We start from the raw sequence: 18,897 nt of genomic DNA, 5'->3' as shown, positions 1-18,897 counted from the left end.
TACACGAATATTACAATCAATTCAAGGCAATGTGGGCAACCCTATTCTAAACCTTGCTTCCCTCTCCTCCTTTTCAGTAAGTTCACTTAATCACACATTCACTGCAAAGAAAAGAAAGGTTTTAAAGTACATTTACCTTGTAAAAATATCAAATCTTCTTTAGAAATGAGCGCTGGTGAATTATGAATGAAGGCATACAGTGCTGAAAGTCCCTGCTTATACATTTTTAAATGTAGCCTTTCACTTCTGACAATACTTTTAAAAACCCACTGGACTAGAGCTTACAGTCTGTTGCAAAAACCAGCCATATTCTTTGCCACCACGTTCCCTGATCTGAAGAAGTCCCAGCTGCTCCAGTCCTACTGTCTGCCTTGCAACCTGGAGAAGAGGCCAGCAGGTCTGAGCAAAGGTCACTTCAAAGGGCAGGAGAGGAAGAATGCAAAAAAAAAAAAAAAAGTAAAAATTAAAGAATAAAATAATAAAACCCCAGAACAATTCACTCAGACAAATTCCCAGCAGAAGAGCTCTTGTTTTGATGTTCTGCTGGGCAGGATGGTCGCTGGTGTGGAGGTGTCCCAGCCCCACTATGGGACATCCACAGGCAGTCGGTTTCTCCAGCTCTCCAGATCTGGGCACAGACGCAGATCTGACGGCTCCATCCCCAGCAGCAGCACACTGACCTGCTAGGTGTTGCAGGGGACGTGTTACCTTGGAGGACACAATGAGTTGCTAAAACATGTGTGAACCAGCCCTCCAGCATGGCCACTGAGCTCAGGTGTAAGGCTGTGCCAGCACAGCTGTATCCACCCTCATGGCAGCTGGGGCAGAGCCACGCTGGGTGTCCTCAAACACTCATAGGTGCTGAGTGTCCTTAAAACCCTCTCAAGGCTCTCCTTTGCCAACGTTATTTTCTTCTGCAGAGTGAGACACCTACCAGGCTTGAGAGAAGCAGCAACTAAATTCAAGTTACACGAGCAAGGCAGGGAGAACAAAATCCCAAGCTTATCCCCTCTTCTCACACATTGTCTCTATCCATCTTTCTTCAGAGACAGTTTTCATTACTGTGGAGTTAGAGGCCAGGAGGAGACCTCAGACCTGATCTAAACCTGATCTTCCTTACGTCAGCATTTCACCAGGTATCCCCAGACCAAGCCCAGAATTATCCGACCAAAGCAGTTACCTGAAAGGCAACTACAGCTGTTTTGAAGCCACAAGGGAACAGCAAAGGGACTTGCTTCCCTTGGCAGCTTCTGACACCCTCCGTTCAACATAGGTGCCTTCTCTCCAGTCTGAGTGTGTCACCTTTTTGCTATGTCCTTTTTCCATTATATATATCCAGCAGTCACGTTCCCTTGCAACCTTCCTTTCAGCTAAGCTTTTAATTTGACAGTGCCAGTCTCTTCTGAGCTCCTATTAGCACTCCCCAAACCCTTCAACACTTGAACAGTCCCATCACTGTTTTCACAGGTGCTTGGTCAGAAGCAAAATGACCCCTACCTATCTACCTACTCTGCAGTCCAGCAATCAGACCACATCTAGGCAATTACCAACTTTGTGAACTTATGCTTTATCTAGAAAAATCTGTTTTCTCTTTGTTTAGCATTGATTATAGTCCTGTCCATGGATTTTATCGTCATGGGATTCACTATCAACCTCTTGGATGACAAGATGCCCTACCAGTGGGAATGACTGGCCCCATTCAAGTACTGATGTAGCAGTAACATCTTTCTTGTCCCGGACGTTACTGCATTCAAGCTACCCAAAAATGAATTCTCATGTGGCAGAGACTTCCTCGGCCAATTCCTCTAAGCTTAGTAGCAAGAATAATAAAGTCTGATTTTTTCACTAGTAGATGATGCCTAACATTTTCCTAGCTGGATGGACCAGGAAGTACCAGCCAAGATCATGTGGGAAGAGAGCTGCTTTCCAAATACAGAAGGTATCCGTTGGATACCTCACCCTTTCCCATGGCTGTGTCAGCTTCAGTACCTCCACCTAATATTAGGACTGTGATGTTGCTAAGATATGCTTTTGCTGAAAAACAAACCTCTCTTATTTTCCTTAACCTTTCCTGGTCTGAATTTTTGGATGTCTGTCTCCCCTTCGCATTCATTGTCTGGACCAGATGATCTCCGGTTTGTCTGGGCTGCTGCCCATTCATACACACACTCTTTCTCGTATGGTGTATGCTGCTTTTTTCACTCTAGCTGGTGCATTTATTTCATCAGCGAGTTGAAAGCGGGCCTTCACCTCAAATTGCTGTCTCCTGTCTCAAGTGGATTTTTTGCATGAGTTTTTTCATTTGAAGAATTTACTCTGTTTTATTCCCATTTTCTTTCCTTCTTTCTTTTTCAATCAGTTCCACTTGACAGTGATCAGCTTTGTGAAATACCCCCTTTGCAGCACGGCATATACACTACTGGATTTGTTCACTAAAAATTTGCAGTCAGCAACCTGTGGTTCTGAGCTATAAATACCTAAAACCATTAAACCAGGTCCCTTACTCTAGCTCTGTATTTCCCAGTCTGACGTCTGAAACCCTGTATTTCATGACACAGACTCCCCGATTAAAAGAAAAATAATAACAAATAAAAAAGAATGTTCAGGTAGAAACATAATGTGCAAAATATATCGATACAATCCAGCACCAGCAGGTTTTAGGCGATACGCATATACCATATGGATCTAGCTCTCATCTCAACACTTAAGGGAGTTACCAGCAGTGCAGCGTTCCAGTTCCCAGTCATTGGCAGTATGCCCTCCTGTAAATGCAATTAAAAAAATCTCTGCCCAGAAAAAGAGAGACCCCAACCAAAGCAAATTAGTCTTTTCTCAAATTTTTTATCAGACTGCACCATCTAGAGGGCGGCGGCAGCAGCATCACTCGGCTCCAGCTCGGACCTGGGGGGGCACCAGGGCTGCAAAGGTATTGCTCTACCCCCCTGTACAGAAAATACTTCTGTATCCCCACGGCCTCCTTGCCACGGTCGGTGCAGCTCTGCAGGAACGGATGCTATTGAAAAGATTTTCCTGACTCTGTGGGAATTGCTGTCAAGGTGTGCGAAGTCAGGGGGCTGCGTGTACCTGACCCTGGCCCACCTCTCCACCATCAGGCTCTTCCTTTGACCCTTTCTGCTTATGGTCAGCCTCTAACCAGTAAGAAGCCTTTATACAATGTGTGTACACAGACCGCTTTCACTTCTTCTCCTTACATCTTTTAAATACCCATCATCACCATCTCAGCTCGAAAGTCCGGTGTGCTCGAGCATGCCCTGCAGACAAAGGCCACCACCCAGAGCCACCAGCTGTATGTGTGCTCTTATTAAAATCACACTAAGCTTGATAGTCACCTCTTCTTTGGCAAGAAAAGTATTACCATTAATCAGCTGATTATTAGGTTATTAGCACATACTACTACAGCCAAGTACCAGCTCCTGCCCGTGGGTCACAGCAGCCCCCGCTGCGCTGCGGGCTGGGGCAGGGGGCTGGGAACTGCCCAGAGGGAAAGGGCCTGGGGGGGCTGGCCAACAGCCGCTGGGCAGGAGCCGGCCGTGTGCCCGGGTGGCCAAGGTGGCCAGCAGCATCCTGGCTGGTACCCGAACCAGCATGGCCAGCAGGGCCAGGGCAGTGCCCGTCCCCCTGCACTGGGGGCACTGGTGCGGCCGCCCCTCGAACCCTGGGCTCAGCTGTGGCCCCTCACTGCCAGGGGGGCGTGGAGGGGCTGGAGCGTGTCCAGAGCCGGGCAGGGGCTGGGGAAGGGGCTGGGGCACAAGCCCTGTGGGGAGCGGCTGGGGGAGCTGGGGGGGTCAGCCTGGAGAGCAGGGAGCTCGGGGGGGACCTGATCGCTCCCTCCAGCTGCCTGACAGGGGCTGTGGGCAGGGGGGGCCGGTCTCTGCGCCCAGGGAACAAGCGACAGGGCAAGAGCAAACGGCCTCGGGCTGCGCCAGGGGAGGTTTAGGTTGGAAATTGGGAAAAACTTCTTCCCCAAAGGAGCTGTCAAGCACTGGAGCGGGCTGCCCAGGGAGGTGGTGGAGTCACAGTCCCTGGAGGTATTTAAAAGAACTGTAGATGTGACACTGTTCAGAGGAGGGTGAATGTTTTTGCCAGGTTACATAGCCATACATGGAATCTTAGCTAGAACCGAGGTCATCTGTGAAGCAAAAAACCCACTCTTGACAGCTAGAGAATATCTGTCTTTGAAAGAGGAAAAACCTGTTTCCAGTACCTGGACCACTTAGCTAGAAAGGTGGGCATCTAGTGGTGCAGAAGGAAAATATTTTTCTTGTTGCTTGTTGCATTATCAGTCAATGGCCTTGAGGTGCTACACAGCCGGGGGAGGATTGGAACGCTGCTACAAATGGCAGGGATGATTCAGGGAGCAGCAAAGCTTGGTGGAGCCACCAGTTTCTGCCTCCAGAGTGCAAGTCCACATGACGTCTCAGGCATCCAGCAAGAGATGTCTCCAGGCCCAGCTTCCCCACCAGATGATAAATAAATCATTAATAAAATTAACTAAAAAAATTTCTGAACTACTAGAAGAGCTGTTTGAAATAGACCTAGAGACTGACGCAAGAAACCACCTGATCCACAAATACCTGTACATAGACAATACCTTCACATAATTCTTATTTCCAATGCAACCAGCCTAACAGCGAGAGTTTGGTGGAATAGGAAAAAAATGTACAAACTAAATGGCCAGGACAGTGGTGGTCACCCTCGTTTTGCACTTTAACAATTTTTAGCCTCACCCTCATTTCTGCAGGACCTTGACCTTCCTCCTCTCCTCAGGGAGCACAGCACAAAAGCCGAGTTAAATCTTTACACGGGTTTTGCACAAAAAGTCCTTGCTGCTCGCCTGTCTGGGGGGGAAAAGGCGTGAAAACGCACCATGAAGTTTTTTAGGCAGCTGTGTTTGGACATGGTCTCTCTAATGGTTTCAGCTCTGACCCTGTGTAATGAAACCAAGCAGGCAGCATCTGGGGTCTTTCTCTCCAACGGATTAAGGGGGATTTGATCCTGAGCAGTGAACAGCAGCTGACCCTGAAGAAATATACAGCGAGGGAGCCTCCGCTCTTGCTCAGCCTGGACTACCCTGTGCTCTACCCTTAGTCAAACCCACAGAAGCCTGGTTGGGTCACCCAGATAGGCACCGAGTGTCCAAGCTGGTGGGCAGCCCTGCCCTGCATGGGGGGCAGCAGGCTCTGTGCTCCCTTGTTGGGTCCCCACATCCTGCCAGATCCTGCTGCTCCACTGAGAGCATCCTGATGCCATGGGCCAGGGCACTGCTGAACATTTTCTGGGGACGTTTTTGTGGTGACAATCTGCTCCAGCATCACCATACTGCCAGTTTCTGAATGCACTTTGACAACTTGAAGCCAAACTGCTGTTGACAACCTATGTAATGCAGGTCCTACAATGATTTCACTATGATCTATTTCACTTAATTAGTTTCTCAGAATGGATGTTAGTTATTTATCCTGAATATTGAGCATTTTCAGCAGTTCAGCCCCTTTGAATCATGTCTAATAACCCCTGAAAGGATAATCACTCAGACATGTCACATTTTGCCTTCTGTGGGATCTGTGGATTGCCCTTCCCATTGCAGATGGAGGGGAGCAGGAGCTTCTTGATGTGGAGCTGCTGGAACTGTCCCCACGATCCCTGGTTCCTATTCCAACAGGTCACCATTTCCCCCTCCATCACTTCTCCCACCATAGCACAGCTGATGCTGTTGCCCACCATTGCCCGAGGGAGCCAATACCAGGGTGGGGCAATGGGATGAGAAAACTTTTAAGCCAAGTACCCTTATACAAAGGCGTCCTTTCCTTAGACACCCCAAGGGCATTCAGAGGTTTCTCAATCTGCCCCTCGCCTGGTAACAACATACACTGACAAGCTGCGAGATGGATGCTTTCCTAAGACTCACGTTGCTCCAACAGCTTTATGCCGTCCTAAGGAAAACTAGGGACATCCCTTGAAATCTGTGAACAGTTGCTCTTCATTGCTTCCAAATAAAGATTAAGTTCGAAATTGCCCAGATCAGATATGAATGCATTGGGGTTGGGGCCAGGCAACAAGCTTCAGATCCAGGCTCCAGCAACCAAAAATAACCTTGGGAAACAATCTTCTAAACTCCAAGTTTTAATGAAGAACATGTCCATCCCCACCCATATGCCAGGGGTATGAATCTAAATACATCTCTGGCTCTCTGCTTGATGCTGTTCAACCCCATACCAAACAAACAAACATAAATACTTCTGATGCCTTTTTTTAGAAGTTTTCCCCACAAAAGCTAGCAAGAGATATATAGGCCATTAACCACTAAAAGACTGAGATGAATTGTGCGAGCTCCAAATTTGGAGTTACTGGCATCCGTGATTTCTATTTAGTTCTATTTCAAAATGCAAATAACAGCTCATGATTCAGACAGTCTTTCTACGACCTTCTCATCCTGGTGTCTGATTTTTACTTAGCAAAAATAATGAACAAAAGCGTTCTCTCCCAAGTTTAGTTCTTGCAGGGTAGCTCAAAAGTGCGTTGCATGACCTGTAAAACTTGCCTGCTCCAGTTTTCTCAACCGCCAGTGCACAGTGATGCATTGCCAGCAGATAGCTCTGCAGTATGTGCCAGAATAGGATTCTCTGATTATTTTAAGCAATAATTTGGCTGCTTTGCATCTGGTTTCCTAGAAATCCTAATTCTGCCCCAATGTCCTTTGTCAATACCAATGCATCTCTCCACATCTGAGCAATTTGCACCATTGTTTGTGCATAAGCTGCTTCTGCAAGTATAAATGACCTTTAGCAGCCCACAGCCCCACATCAGGTAAGAGGTTGCTTCAAGTCCTTCCCAAATGTGCTGAATAACTAACACCGAGCTCCACCAAGCCCAGCTAAGTCAGCAAAGAGCCACACTTACTCTCCTGCTGTCAGACACCGAAAGGCAGCTCACATAGAGGGGTGACTTCTACCACAGATCATTGCTGCTTATTTTAGCACCATCACAGTGCTGTTTGGTTGGGATAAAACTAGAGACATGAAGCAAAACATCCAAGATTGTCTTGTATCATTGCTTCCTTACAGACCAATGCTGTGTGCTGGGCAGTGGCAGGACGTGTTTTGAAGGGTCAGCTCATTCCTCATTAGTCTCAGAACATTTAAACTTCCTTTTTGTGATTATGCCTATCTTTTTTTCCAAATTGACTGGTGTTGAAGAAAAAATAAAAGAAAAAAAGAAAAGCCATTTGTCAAGACTCCCAGGCAGCTATAAAGACAGAATGGCCAAAGTCATCCCTGCATGTCACCTCCACCCACCAATCACCCCTTGATGGATCAGTCTACAAACAATAACACTGAAGTTCCTACTTAAGGCTATCATTAACGACGGGATCTGCAATTAAATATAGACACATTCCTTGTTGTTTCCTGGGTCATGTCACTACCTTTGTCACCACCCACATAACTCCTTCTCTGCTCCCATTCACCCCAAGCAGCTGCTGTGGTGTCAATTGATCCAAGTCCTTTGCTTGTGGCTCTGTTTCACAAGTACAATGCTGGGTTATTTGGGCGCCCTTGGAGTTGCAGACTGTTGTGTGGGCAGCAAACAGAGCTCAAGCCTAGCTCTGTTGCTTGGGAAGCTTCAAGCTGCACAATACCTTGTACAATACCATTTTCACTGTACGGCTCGGTTGCAGCTCTAAGGAGAGATGTGCTTTGTTCGCTTTAGGGACTCTTCACCAGTTTTAGAGCAGATGAGTACATAGACAGTTGGATTTAGAAATAGCCTATGCACAGTTAAAGCACTGCCTTTGCTCCCCTGTGATTTTCAAGATCCTATTTGTTAGCTTTTGAGCAAATACAGAGTCCCTGAATCCTTGAAGTTTCATAAATTGCTGTTTGCCTAGGAAGTCACACCAGTAGTTAAATACACGTAAGGTATCTTCTAGTATTTCCCTAAAAGTGTTCTATCCAGAGCTCAAGAATTAGAACCAATATTACTAAATTCTGAAGTCCTGAAAATTATTTGCAGGACTTGATGACCAGCTTGGAAACCGAGGAAGATACATAGAAAATAAACTACTCTCAGAAATGCTCATTAACTGAGATGTATGCTTGTAAATATCCACCCCTTGGCTTACACACCCAGTCTAACAAGCCACTGCAAAAATCATTTAGCTGAAAAATACACAGAATTTGATTCTCAAACAAGGGAATCTTCAATTCTTAATCAAGATACATTGTTTACTGAGAACTTACCTCTATATACCTGAAAGCACCGCATACCAGATGAATGGAAAGAAGCGGAGCTTCCGTTAGAATACTCAGCTTCTGAAACGTTTCATTTTATTAAATTCAGCTGTCTAAAGGCAGGCAGCTACATGCTGAGCATAAGGAAAGTGAAAAACTTTTAGCACTACAAGTTGGTTTCAGATACTTCTAAATCCCAAAGATATTTCAAACTGATCAAACTGAAATGCTAACAAAGAAAAGTAATCTAAGGTCAAAACTTAATGAGAAGAAGCAGAAACAAAGCTGGTTCGTATTTACATATATATTCTTTTTATCACACTTACCCAGTTCAAACATAAAGTGTGACTTCACAGAGACATGCAGCAAAGCTCCCAGCCTTCGTGAAGACAGCAGAACCGAGGACTAACATTATGCTACAAATACTTTCACCTGAAACTACTAATGGTGAGAATGCACTTCAGGTGGCAGAGATCAAAGCTGATTTCACTTTAGACTCAGCTGTGTGCGCTGAAAAGCCTCTCATAAGATGAAAAGGAAGGAAAAGCAAGAAGGGAGCTTACACCTCTTTAAGGAGCTATCAGCAGAAACCTCAAAACACAATGTTAGCTGACAAGTTGTCTGCTGAGAGTTGCTTTCATGTGATAGATAGCCAAATACTTGAAGGATGATAAATAATGAATTGTGAATGATTATTCTAATTCAGAAGAAGAGAAGAAGGCTTATGTCTGGCATTGAGGAAAATGTAATCAGATGTCCCTGGCGCTTTAACCATCAAGTGTTTATCCTGGGATGAAGTCAGGTAGTTTAACTGGTATTATCAAAACATGAATATTTTTTTTCAGAATCAAGAAAAGCCTTGACAATTGAACTTAGTTATGGGGAGAAATTCATCAGATCAGACCTATGAGTCAGGAGAGGTGGGTTATATAAAAAAGAAACCATAGTGGTAATGGGGAAATATTATTACCACTTGGTAACTAAGAGGCGAGAAAAATTTTACAGAGTGTGATCCTATTTAAAAAATGGGTATTGTGGAAAACTGGAATATCTTAGGAGGTTTATGCAGCCACAAGTTGCACCTTACTGATAAATTAGAAGGTATTATGTCTGAAGGGAAACTGGTAGATAGAAAACCCAGAGAGAGGTAATCTTGCAGCTCAGTTACAAATGAGGTTGGAGTCCCTGCTACCATCGCCTTCTTCAGTAACAGCCCTGGCGTAGGGGCCAGCTTCCAGTCCCCTCTGTCCTGCCGGATTCATCTGCGTTGGTCTGGAATTGTTCAGGCGGCTTTCAGAAATCTTCTGTGTGGGTGAGAGTTATGAGTAAGTGAACTGGAATGAATTACTACTTTCAAATGAAAATAAAATCAGCAAAACATAACAGCGTTGCCTCTCCCTATCCCTTCTGTTCCCCAGCGTGCAGGATTTGTAATGCTAAAGGTGCCAATGGTGCAGAAAGAGGCAGTAAATGACCATGAGCTGCTCAGCCTGCCTGTGCCCTACAGCTGAGGGTCCCAGCTCAAAACACCCCACCAATCGTCCCAGCCTTGTCCAAGGGAAGCATCAGCAGTTGGGATTCTTGATTCAAATGGCCCCTGGATTCAGACTTGATTCCAACAGTCCCTGGATGGTCACAGCTTTTCACAGTGACCACCTCTAGCAGCTGGAAACACAGACAAGCCATGCACGTGCTCCCACAGCTCAGAATCCTCCCCATCCATCAAGCAGCTGGTGACCTGCATCACCATGGGGCACTTACCTTTGCACTTACTCGACCACGTGCCTTCAGTCACCTTGGGGAAAGCTCGCTTGCACCTTGTATCTGCTTGCCTTGTGTTGGTCCATTTTGCAATATTAGATAATAAAATGTCCCTTGATTCACTAGCGTTGAGCTGTGTGCAAGGCAGATGGGAGAGACAGGTTTGGATTAGTTCACATCTGCTGCGTTGTGGATCTGTCAAGTGCTTGTGTGACCCCCTCCCCCCGCACCACCACCCTCCCCCCAAAAATATCTCTTAAACCAAGGAACGCGTGGTAGAGAGCAGACAAAGCACCACAGGCACTGGCCAGGCCCTCCAGCCCCTGAGTACCTACCAAACTCCTTAAACATCACAATTTGTGACTGGGTGACATGAGGCTGCTCTGTCATTAGCTCTATGGCAGTGGAGGAGCCACATTGCCTATGGGATATTTGATAGGCATCTCTGAGGCCTGCTGGTGCCACAACAGTAGGACTTAGCCTGGCTGGGAATTAGCTTCTTTGCTTCAGCCTTGCTCCTCCATGCCGGGCTGACTGTTGTCCTTCCTCCTCTGGAATAATAATGACAGCTGAAAATAAATGTGTGGGATGACTTGTGCCAGTTTCCACAATTTAACAGCACACGGACATTTGTGTGAAAGTGTGAGCCAGGATGTTTGTGTTCATTCTCCTAATTCTCTTGACAAAATGGTTTTATAAATAATCAGGCCTTAATTGTGTGATTCCAGTTAATGCAGAGGGAGTTAATTAACATCTGGAACAAGTTTTCTGGCTGGAGTTATTAGCTGTCTGGTGCAGAATTCAGACAATGTATGAAGTGAGGCCTATAGCCAAATGATTTTTTACATAGCTGAAATGAGAAATGACCAAAGATGGATGAGGCATGGCAGCTGCGCCAAGATAATGTCCGTTTTTGGTAAACAAGTGTAGACTGAGTCAAGGCATGATTGTTGTGTTGGTCCAAGAGGTGCACTACGTGGCAAGGAATAGGCATCACCTCTTGATTTACCCTCTCTTCAAATCCTCCAACCCTTCCCACTTGTCTCCAAAAGCCTCACAGATCAGTGGTTCTGGTGACTTTCACAGCTGGGGGAGGAACAATCCCACCAACATAAAGGACAGGTCTCCTGTGCAACCTTGCACATCCCTGCTGTGTTTTATCCCATCTATCTGCGATGTCCAAGAGGAGGATTTAATTTTGTGCCACTGAGAAGACAAAGAATACCAAACCACAATAAGGCAAACTCTGAACCTCTGCCTCATGCATCCATATTAAATAACGAAACAGGGACGTGTCCTTCCAACCACCAGTATCCTTCTGGTAGAAAGGTTCTGTGCAAACCAGAGACACAATGTGAAAATTTGAAAATGCTTTTAGGTGAACCCAAGCCATTTTGTCCAACCTGAACTGATTTTTTTTTTCTTAATTCTTTGTAAAGCTTCCAAAATCTCTTTCCATCACTTTTGATTTTATAGCAAAAGAGTAAAAACAAATTCAAAAATTTCACTTAATAAATGGCTAAAAGCTAGAGATCTATCCATGTTCTCCTTCCACTGCCTTTGAAGCCATGACCTCACGGGAACAAAGGAGATATAATGTATCAGAGTGATAATTTGGGTGATATTACTCACAGTCAAACCTGAAACCAGCTTGAACATTTCCACCAGCAAACCCAGCACTGCCCAGAGCTGGTCCTACAGACCTGCAAGATCTCTCCACGGCTTTTAGCTTCTTGCCCACTCAGTGGTTGTCACTTCACTTGTTTGAGAGCTTCTCACTAGAAAAGGATTTGCTTTTCTCTTGGAAAGGTAGATAATGTTAGAAAAAGAACAGTCCATTACATTGAGGAGTGATGGAGTGGGGTACCAGGTGTGCACACCAAGCAGGTAAGAAAGTGCCATCTAAACTCCCTGGCCCAAAGGGCAATACAGTCCATCCTGGTGACAGTGTGGTCACAGGGCTTTACAAGACTGTGGAAAACCCTCAGCTTGGCCTGCTGGAATTTCTGAAAAAAGTTTCCTTTGACCAATAGTCACAACCCAAGAGTAGGTAGGAGAAATGGCTTTTAACCCTGAAAACCCTTTTTCCTGTTTTTCACTAACAAAGCACACTGAACACCTCCAGAAATGGATTGTCACATATGCCTTGTGACTCTACGTATCTAGCTAGGGCAGGGAGAATATGTTGGAGCTAGTTTATATAGTTGCTTTATTATTTACCACCTCTAATGTGATGAACTGTTATTGAAGTTTTCTTATCCATGTTCCTGCTTTGTAGAAACCCATGCTGTGTTTTATGCATGAGTTTTACACTGCTACAGCTAGAAGGCATGCAGATGAGGAAAGCCTCTCCAAATTACCCCCTACCTAGGAAATATAAACAATGCTCACTAAGCTCCAGCAGAAAACCACAAATTGTGGTACAAATTGTGTTTCTATGAAGTTCTACATATAAACACAAAAAAAAAGAAGCAAAAGGGAAAGCAATTCAACCGATGGACATGGGTGATGCAGAGACTCATCTGAGGGTCACTGAGTTGAATGTCAGAAGATCCGTGACACAGGGTCTCAGGTGCCACCACTGCCACGTACCCATCCAAGTCTGGGGAACTCTCCTTCTTATCCCATAGCAAAGCAACTAGGAAAGTAAGTACCACCACCTCCATTTCCCCACTCCTTTGTCTGCCAGAGCTACAGACCTTGTACTACAAAGCAAGCAGTTTACTGGTGGTATAGACTACTGCTGAGTGATCCAATGCCTGCTGAAGGCCACCACTTGTTTCCACTGATTTAAGCCAGAAGAGGGTAGATTTAGATTGAATATAAGGAAGGAATTTTTTACCGTGAAGGTGGTGAGGTACTGGGACAGGTTGCCCAGAAGCTCTGGATGCCCGGTCACTGGAAATGTTCAAGGCCAGGTTGGATGCGGCTGTGAGCAGCAGCCTGATCTAGTGAAACATGTCCCTGTCTGTGGCAGGGGCTTGGACTACATGATCTTTAAGAGGTCCCCTCCAACTCAAATAATTCTATGATTCTATGATAAATTTTCAAGGTTTGGGATAAAGTCCTAAACCACAACCAGCTCTGGCTCCCAGTCAGTGGAGAGCAGGAGAAGCCATGCTGCTGAGACACCTGTCTGCACCAGTAAGATGGACTGGGGTGTCAGCATGCAGTCCCAGACAGCAATATTCACTGTTATTCCAAGGAGCTATAATGATCAGTAATTCAGCCCTGTTTGGATTTATGACCAGTCTGAATTTCATGTACAATTTTCATAATCTGTGTCATAATTACAAAAATCGCAAATAAGTTTTTAATATCAATGTTAAAAAAGATAGGCAGATCCTTCACAGCATTTTTATTGCCTATTTACAATCTCAAATCAAATGGTTTACAACTTTGTGTTCTGAAAATATACAGCATAAGAAAACACTAGCCTGGCAAAATTATGCTTTTATGATAATGACAGGGATGAGTTATAGTTACTCTAGTTAAACTATAATGGCTGCACAGATGCTAGGAAAAAGCTATTGTACAACATGTTTTGCTACCATAAGCATGGCACCTGCTAGCTCCACCATGGTACATATACAGCACGATAACATTTCTCTATGAATATTATCCTCAAAGAATATAATCAGACCATAAACATTCACCTGGGGATAAAATATGGGTATTCAGGCTTTAAAAAATACCTTGAGCAATACTTATCCAGTTTTGCATACCTGGATTTCAGAAGCAAGTTTATGAGAGGTAATACGTAATGTGTTTCTGATCTTGCAGGACTCAGAAATGGTCTGTGTTCTTATTATAGTTTATATGAATTTGCCGGAGGTGAATTTATTGATATTTACAAAGCCAGAAACCAAATCCTCCAGCCCACTGCTGGCTATGAGGAAATAATATTTATCCACAGATTATGTGTTACACAAACAGGGGCGGCAGGGGTTTGCTACGTGTCATGCCAAGCTGCCCCAGCACCCACCTATGGTCCCACTCACTCCTGAGATGCTGCTCAAGGACACCAGCACTGGGTATTACGACCTACCTCCCTTTGCTGAATTTAGTCTCACAAACTAGCCACTGAGGCAGAAATTTAATCTCAGCGTTATTTTCCAATGACATGGGTGAGGAGAACAGTGACCATGAGCTCTTGCACCGATAGTAGACCCAGCCACCAGTGGTAATGCATGTCACAGATATGCTGGACATGGGTGAGCTGATTGCACTCACCACAGCAAGAAAATACAGGAATTGAGGTAAATAACATTGCTAAATGGTATTTTACATTTACAATCATTTTTTCTAATTCCCGTTACAGAAAACTTTACCTATCATGTACTGTCAGTAAATATGTGAGGATTTTGGTGAAAGTGTATCGTCTGACTTCCTCAGCAGGGCAATTTTCATAAATAGAATATGAAAAACTGAAAAAAGGGCACCAACAGGTGGTGTAAAATCAGAGTCAACTAAAGCAGTTCTGCTTTTTAAAATTTGTTATAAAGCAGAAGCGAGACTGTTTGAACTATTGGAATTTCAGTGAGGTCAAACACCTCCAAAGGGAAGGACCACTGCTAAAAGCCGAAGTGGACATTTAGTTGTGCCTCAAGGATCGTGGGTTTAGCGAGGGAAAATCTTCCCAAGTCTGCAGCCCAGCTTCTCCTTTGCTTTCAACCTTCTAGTCCAGCTGGACAGAGTATGAAGATCAGACATTACATATTTCATTCTCCACCACTGAATCTGCTCTATCTTACCCAGTATTAAAGCCCTGCTAATGCCTTAGGCAGCAGTAGCTGACCCTTTGTATTAAGACCTCCTCTGCAGTGGATTCCTCATACATATGTCTATTGATGTATTTTAGAGTGGAGATAATTTTTATTTTGGGTACTGGCTTTGGCTTCATATTTTCAAGAAAACACCTCTTATATCTATCTCTTCATGACGTATATTTCCCCCTACTCCTTACTATAATGTACTGTTATATTCCACAGAAAAATCTCTCTTCTGTCCATCTCTGTTAAAACTCCAGAGCCACTTAAGCATCACTTTAAAGGGCTCTTTATCACTCGGATGCATTTTCCCTTAATTGTATCCTTTAACTCCAAGAGGGGTTTGGGGACATACTTTGTATGAAAGATGCTAACTCTCTGCACACCAATTTGCTTTCTCTTTTCCAATACTCATTTTCTCCTGGGGCTAGTTCCTGGGACAGAGCTGTCTTCAAATAATTTAATTATCATGTGGCACACACCTTTTTAGTCCCCCCCATGAAATGGTGTGTGATGCCTTTGGTTTACATCACTTGTTGGAAAACACTCCAAAGCATTGAAAAACTATTAAATTGTTACAGTATTGGATGCCAACACACAGGGCTATTAGTCTAATTCATCCTTCAGATCAAAGCCCACACAGGCAGCTCTCCTGCCTACAGCTATTTTCCTTTTACTTTCCTGCTTGACAGTAGTCCCTCATATCCCTCTGTTCTACTTTCTTTGAACATACACATTTTCCTTTAGTCATGGAAATATAATTTATGTCTATTATACTGTATTATAGATTGCAGATCAGGACAAGCATGCATTACTGCCTGGAACGTCTGTTTATTGTACGTCGGGTTTCTAAAAATAAATAAATAAGAAAGCCACCCTGCTTCGATGGGGAGAGAAAAATACGAAGGGGGAGGACTCGGGGGCTGGGGGGAACTACACTCCATTCTCAAAGTTTAATTTCCAAGTAGAGACCTTGAAGCATGATTTATTAACATCATGCTGTTTGCTTTTGTCACGTTGTGGATGCGGTGGGGGGAGCGCTGGCCCCTCTCCAGCCTGGACCACCCAGTGAGTTGAGCGCAGCTACCGGCACTGCACACCCCGGTTCAAAGGTTCACCCCCAATTCACCAGCTCCATCAGTCACCAGCCGCCTGGCTCCACCACCCCATTGGAGGCAACAGCAATAACAACAATAACACCCCCCCCCCTCCAAAAAAAAAAAAAATCCTAACGGACGGGCTGTCTGGGATGCAAGAATTGCAAAAACAATCCCCACCCCATCACGGAGAGTATGTGAGCACAGAGGAGAGGGAGCGTGAGGAGGGGGGAGAGAGGGAACGAGACAGACAGAGGGGAGGGAAGAAGGGAGGAGGGAGTCCAAGCTCTGAGAAACATCACTCCATCTCTCTCACTACACAGGAGCTGAGCAAGGAGCAGGACGATGTTTGACAACACGCAGTACCCCTATAACTGCTTTAATTATGACGGGGATGATTATCCTACCTGTAGTTCTGACGAAGAGAAAAAATTCACCAGACCAGCATACAGGTAAGATGAAGTTTTTCCAAGTCCCCCCGTCTCTGGGGAGGTTTCTGAGCTCTGGGACAGTGGGATCACAGCTCCTGGGAGAGCCTGGGACCTCTCCCCAGGTGTACACGGTGGGTCTGGCCCTGGTGCAGGCACCCCAGCCTGCAGATTTTCCCCCCTCTCCGTGTTTGAGGTGCTCATGATTTATTTCTTCCCATGCGGGGTCACAGCAACTCTGGCATGCCGTTGAGCCACCAGACCTCAGGTGGTCTCCTCTGACCCCCAGGAGCTCTGGGAGAAGGGGAATTAGATGTGCGGTGTGCCCATGGGCGAATGGGGTGCAGATGGTCCCCGGTGCGGTGGGAGGACGCGCAGTGTAGGTGCTCACAGGGCACTTGAGCTCCTTCCCACAAGCAGGCAAGGTCTCCACTGGCACTGGCGCTGAGCCTGGGCTGTCTCACTGCAGCCTGCCAGCTCAGGGAAACTTTTCTGATGGGATTGGAGAGGTGGGTAATCTTGCTGTAACCCTCCTGTATCCAAGCACTTTGCACGGAGTGCCAGGGCAGACATCCCCGTCGGGACTCAATTGCCTGGAAGTAACGCCTGCATTTGTCCCGGGGGCTGGGGGCGTTGGGGCAGTGGCCCCACACAGGGCTTATCTCTGGGACATCTCTGGCCAGGGTGCAGATCCACTGGGAGAACTTATGGAAGTAAGATATAAGCACACATGTATCCATGTGATCCTAAAAACTGAGTATGTAAGGCGACGGTGTAACAGCAAATTTTCCTTTTTTCAGCTACATTGCCTTAATTGCAATGGCCATCCAGCAAAGTCCTTCAAATAAAGTCACCCTCTCTGGCATTTATGACTTTATAATGAAGAAATTTCCTTACTACAGATCAAATCAAAGAGCCTGGCAGAACTCCATCCGACATAACTTATCACTTAACAGTTGTTTTGTAAAGGTAAGATCAGTTACTGTGTATTTACATACGCACTGTGCATGGCTAAAAAAAATATGTGCAGAAATAATCTCATCACTAGAAAAGAAGAGAAACAAACAGCTGAGCTGCGAATCACTTAAAATCTCTCTGAGTTGTCAATTATAGAGATGAAGAGTATATCTGTGTCTGATGCATGCTAATAGATAACAAATTGAAGAGGATGGAGTTTACATCCAATTCATGTAATGAAAAAGAATAGGCTTAAAAGTCTTGTCATATGTGTTTACACCATCTTGAATGTAAACGAATGCAGATGTTAAGCAGCAGCATCTGTAACACATACAAATACTGAACTGCCTTTAAATAAATACAGGTTCCCAGAACAGAAGGGAATGAGAAGGGGAAAGGAAACTATTGGAGCTTTGCAACGGGATGCGAATCCATGCTGGATCTCTTTGAAAATGGGAATTACAGGCGAAGGCGAAGGAGGAGGAACGTGAAGAGGGAACATAAGGAGCAGAGGTCAAGCAGAGGGAAAAGTCCTTCATCCCCCAATATGCCTTCTACGGACTCTGCTTTAAACATTTCCTCTTCTGAAAGTAAACACGAAAGAATTGAATCGGGCCCAAGGCTACTGGAGCCTCGTGGGTTTGCTCCAAACAGCGTGACCAACAGGCAGAGCCTAAGCAATTCCACCTTAGCAAAATCGGATTCTGAAATTAAGTTCAGCATTGATTACATCCTTTCAGCCCCCGACCCTTTGCCTGTCCTGAGATCTCAGTATAACATGCATGAAAACAAGTATCATCTACTGGAGGCCCAGCAAATTAATCTACAGTTCTGGACAATGTGATGTTACTTATTCGTGGTGACAAAGTCTGAGTTGCAGCATATCCAGTAGCCTTGTGTCACTGAAAATCAGCCACCTGCCTCCTCGTTTTCTTCCCGAGCAGCACTCAGAAAGGGTTACCGGTTCAACAGCTGATACGCTCTCTGTGCCCAAAGAACTTTGCTGAGGTTAAAGCACGAATGACGGTTACCAATACCAGTTTTCACTGTGCTGAAATTCATGAAATTCTAGCTTTGTTTTCTAAACTGTCGTGGACATCATTGAACATCACAAAGAATTTCCTTTCTCAAGCAGAATCCGACAGAAGAGACTTGCTTATCACCCTTGGCTTTATTAAAGACAAAGTGAATTTGATTCCACTTTCATTGGTGGAAATTGGGATTAATTCCACTGAAGTATATAGGTCAGGAGTTAAGCTGATCTAAAACAGTGTAATTCTGTCAATTTACACTGGCTGAGAATGTAAGGGGCAGGGGGGTGGGGTGGGGGGGGTGGGCTTTGTTTGCTTAAAAGTAATCAAAGAAAATCACTCTGTCTTCCCTTTTTTTTTTTTAACATCATGTTTCAAACTGTTTTGCAGCTTTAATTCATCATTAATTAGAAAATGCAGTTATCAGTAAGTGTTAAAAGTATATTTTTTATTGATATTCAGGGCAGAGTTGTTTAAACTGTTGAAGTAAAGTTGTGTCCAGAATAATTTTAAGCAAGCTAATTGCAGGGCTGTTAAAGTCTGGTAGACTTTGACGGGTAGTGTGACAGAGGCACAGGGCCACTTAATGCCTTGGTTTTTTTTAAAAA

At 44.9% G+C, this 18,897-nt stretch overlaps 1 protein-coding gene across 1 annotated transcript; it reads left to right on the top strand.

Moving 5' to 3' along the window:
* The first annotated feature begins 16,173 nt into the window (after nucleotides 1-16,173).
* Nucleotides 16,174-18,542, top strand: FOXL3 (forkhead box L3). Its single transcript, XM_005438220.3, has 3 exons — nucleotides 16,174-16,325; nucleotides 17,102-17,270; nucleotides 17,623-18,542. Exons 1-3 carry the CDS (start codon nucleotides 16,219-16,221, stop codon nucleotides 18,100-18,102), a joined length of 756 nt encoding a protein of 251 aa, XP_005438277.1. The 5' UTR covers nucleotides 16,174-16,218; the 3' UTR covers nucleotides 18,103-18,542.
* The last annotated feature ends 355 nt before the right edge of the window (nucleotides 18,543-18,897 follow it).

Source organism: Falco cherrug, chromosome 4, assembly GCF_023634085.1.
Source record: "Falco cherrug isolate bFalChe1 chromosome 4, bFalChe1.pri, whole genome shotgun sequence".
NCBI lineage: Eukaryota > Metazoa > Chordata > Aves > Falconiformes > Falconidae > Falco > Falco cherrug.
Note: the sequence above shows the minus strand (reverse complement) of the source record. Positions and strands in the feature narration are given on the sequence as shown.

Bases quoted from the DNA above. Each gene is read 5' to 3' on its own strand.
- FOXL3 (XM_005438220.3), top strand. From the start codon at position 16,219: ATGTTTGACAACACGCAGTACCCCTATAACTGCTTTAATTATGACGGG. The intron at 16,326-17,101 runs GTAAGATGAAGT...TCCTTTTTTCAG, and splicing joins TTCACCAGACCAGCATACAG to CTACATTGCCTTAATTGCAA. The intron at 17,271-17,622 runs GTAAGATCAGTT...AAATAAATACAG, and splicing joins TTAACAGTTGTTTTGTAAAG to GTTCCCAGAACAGAAGGGAA.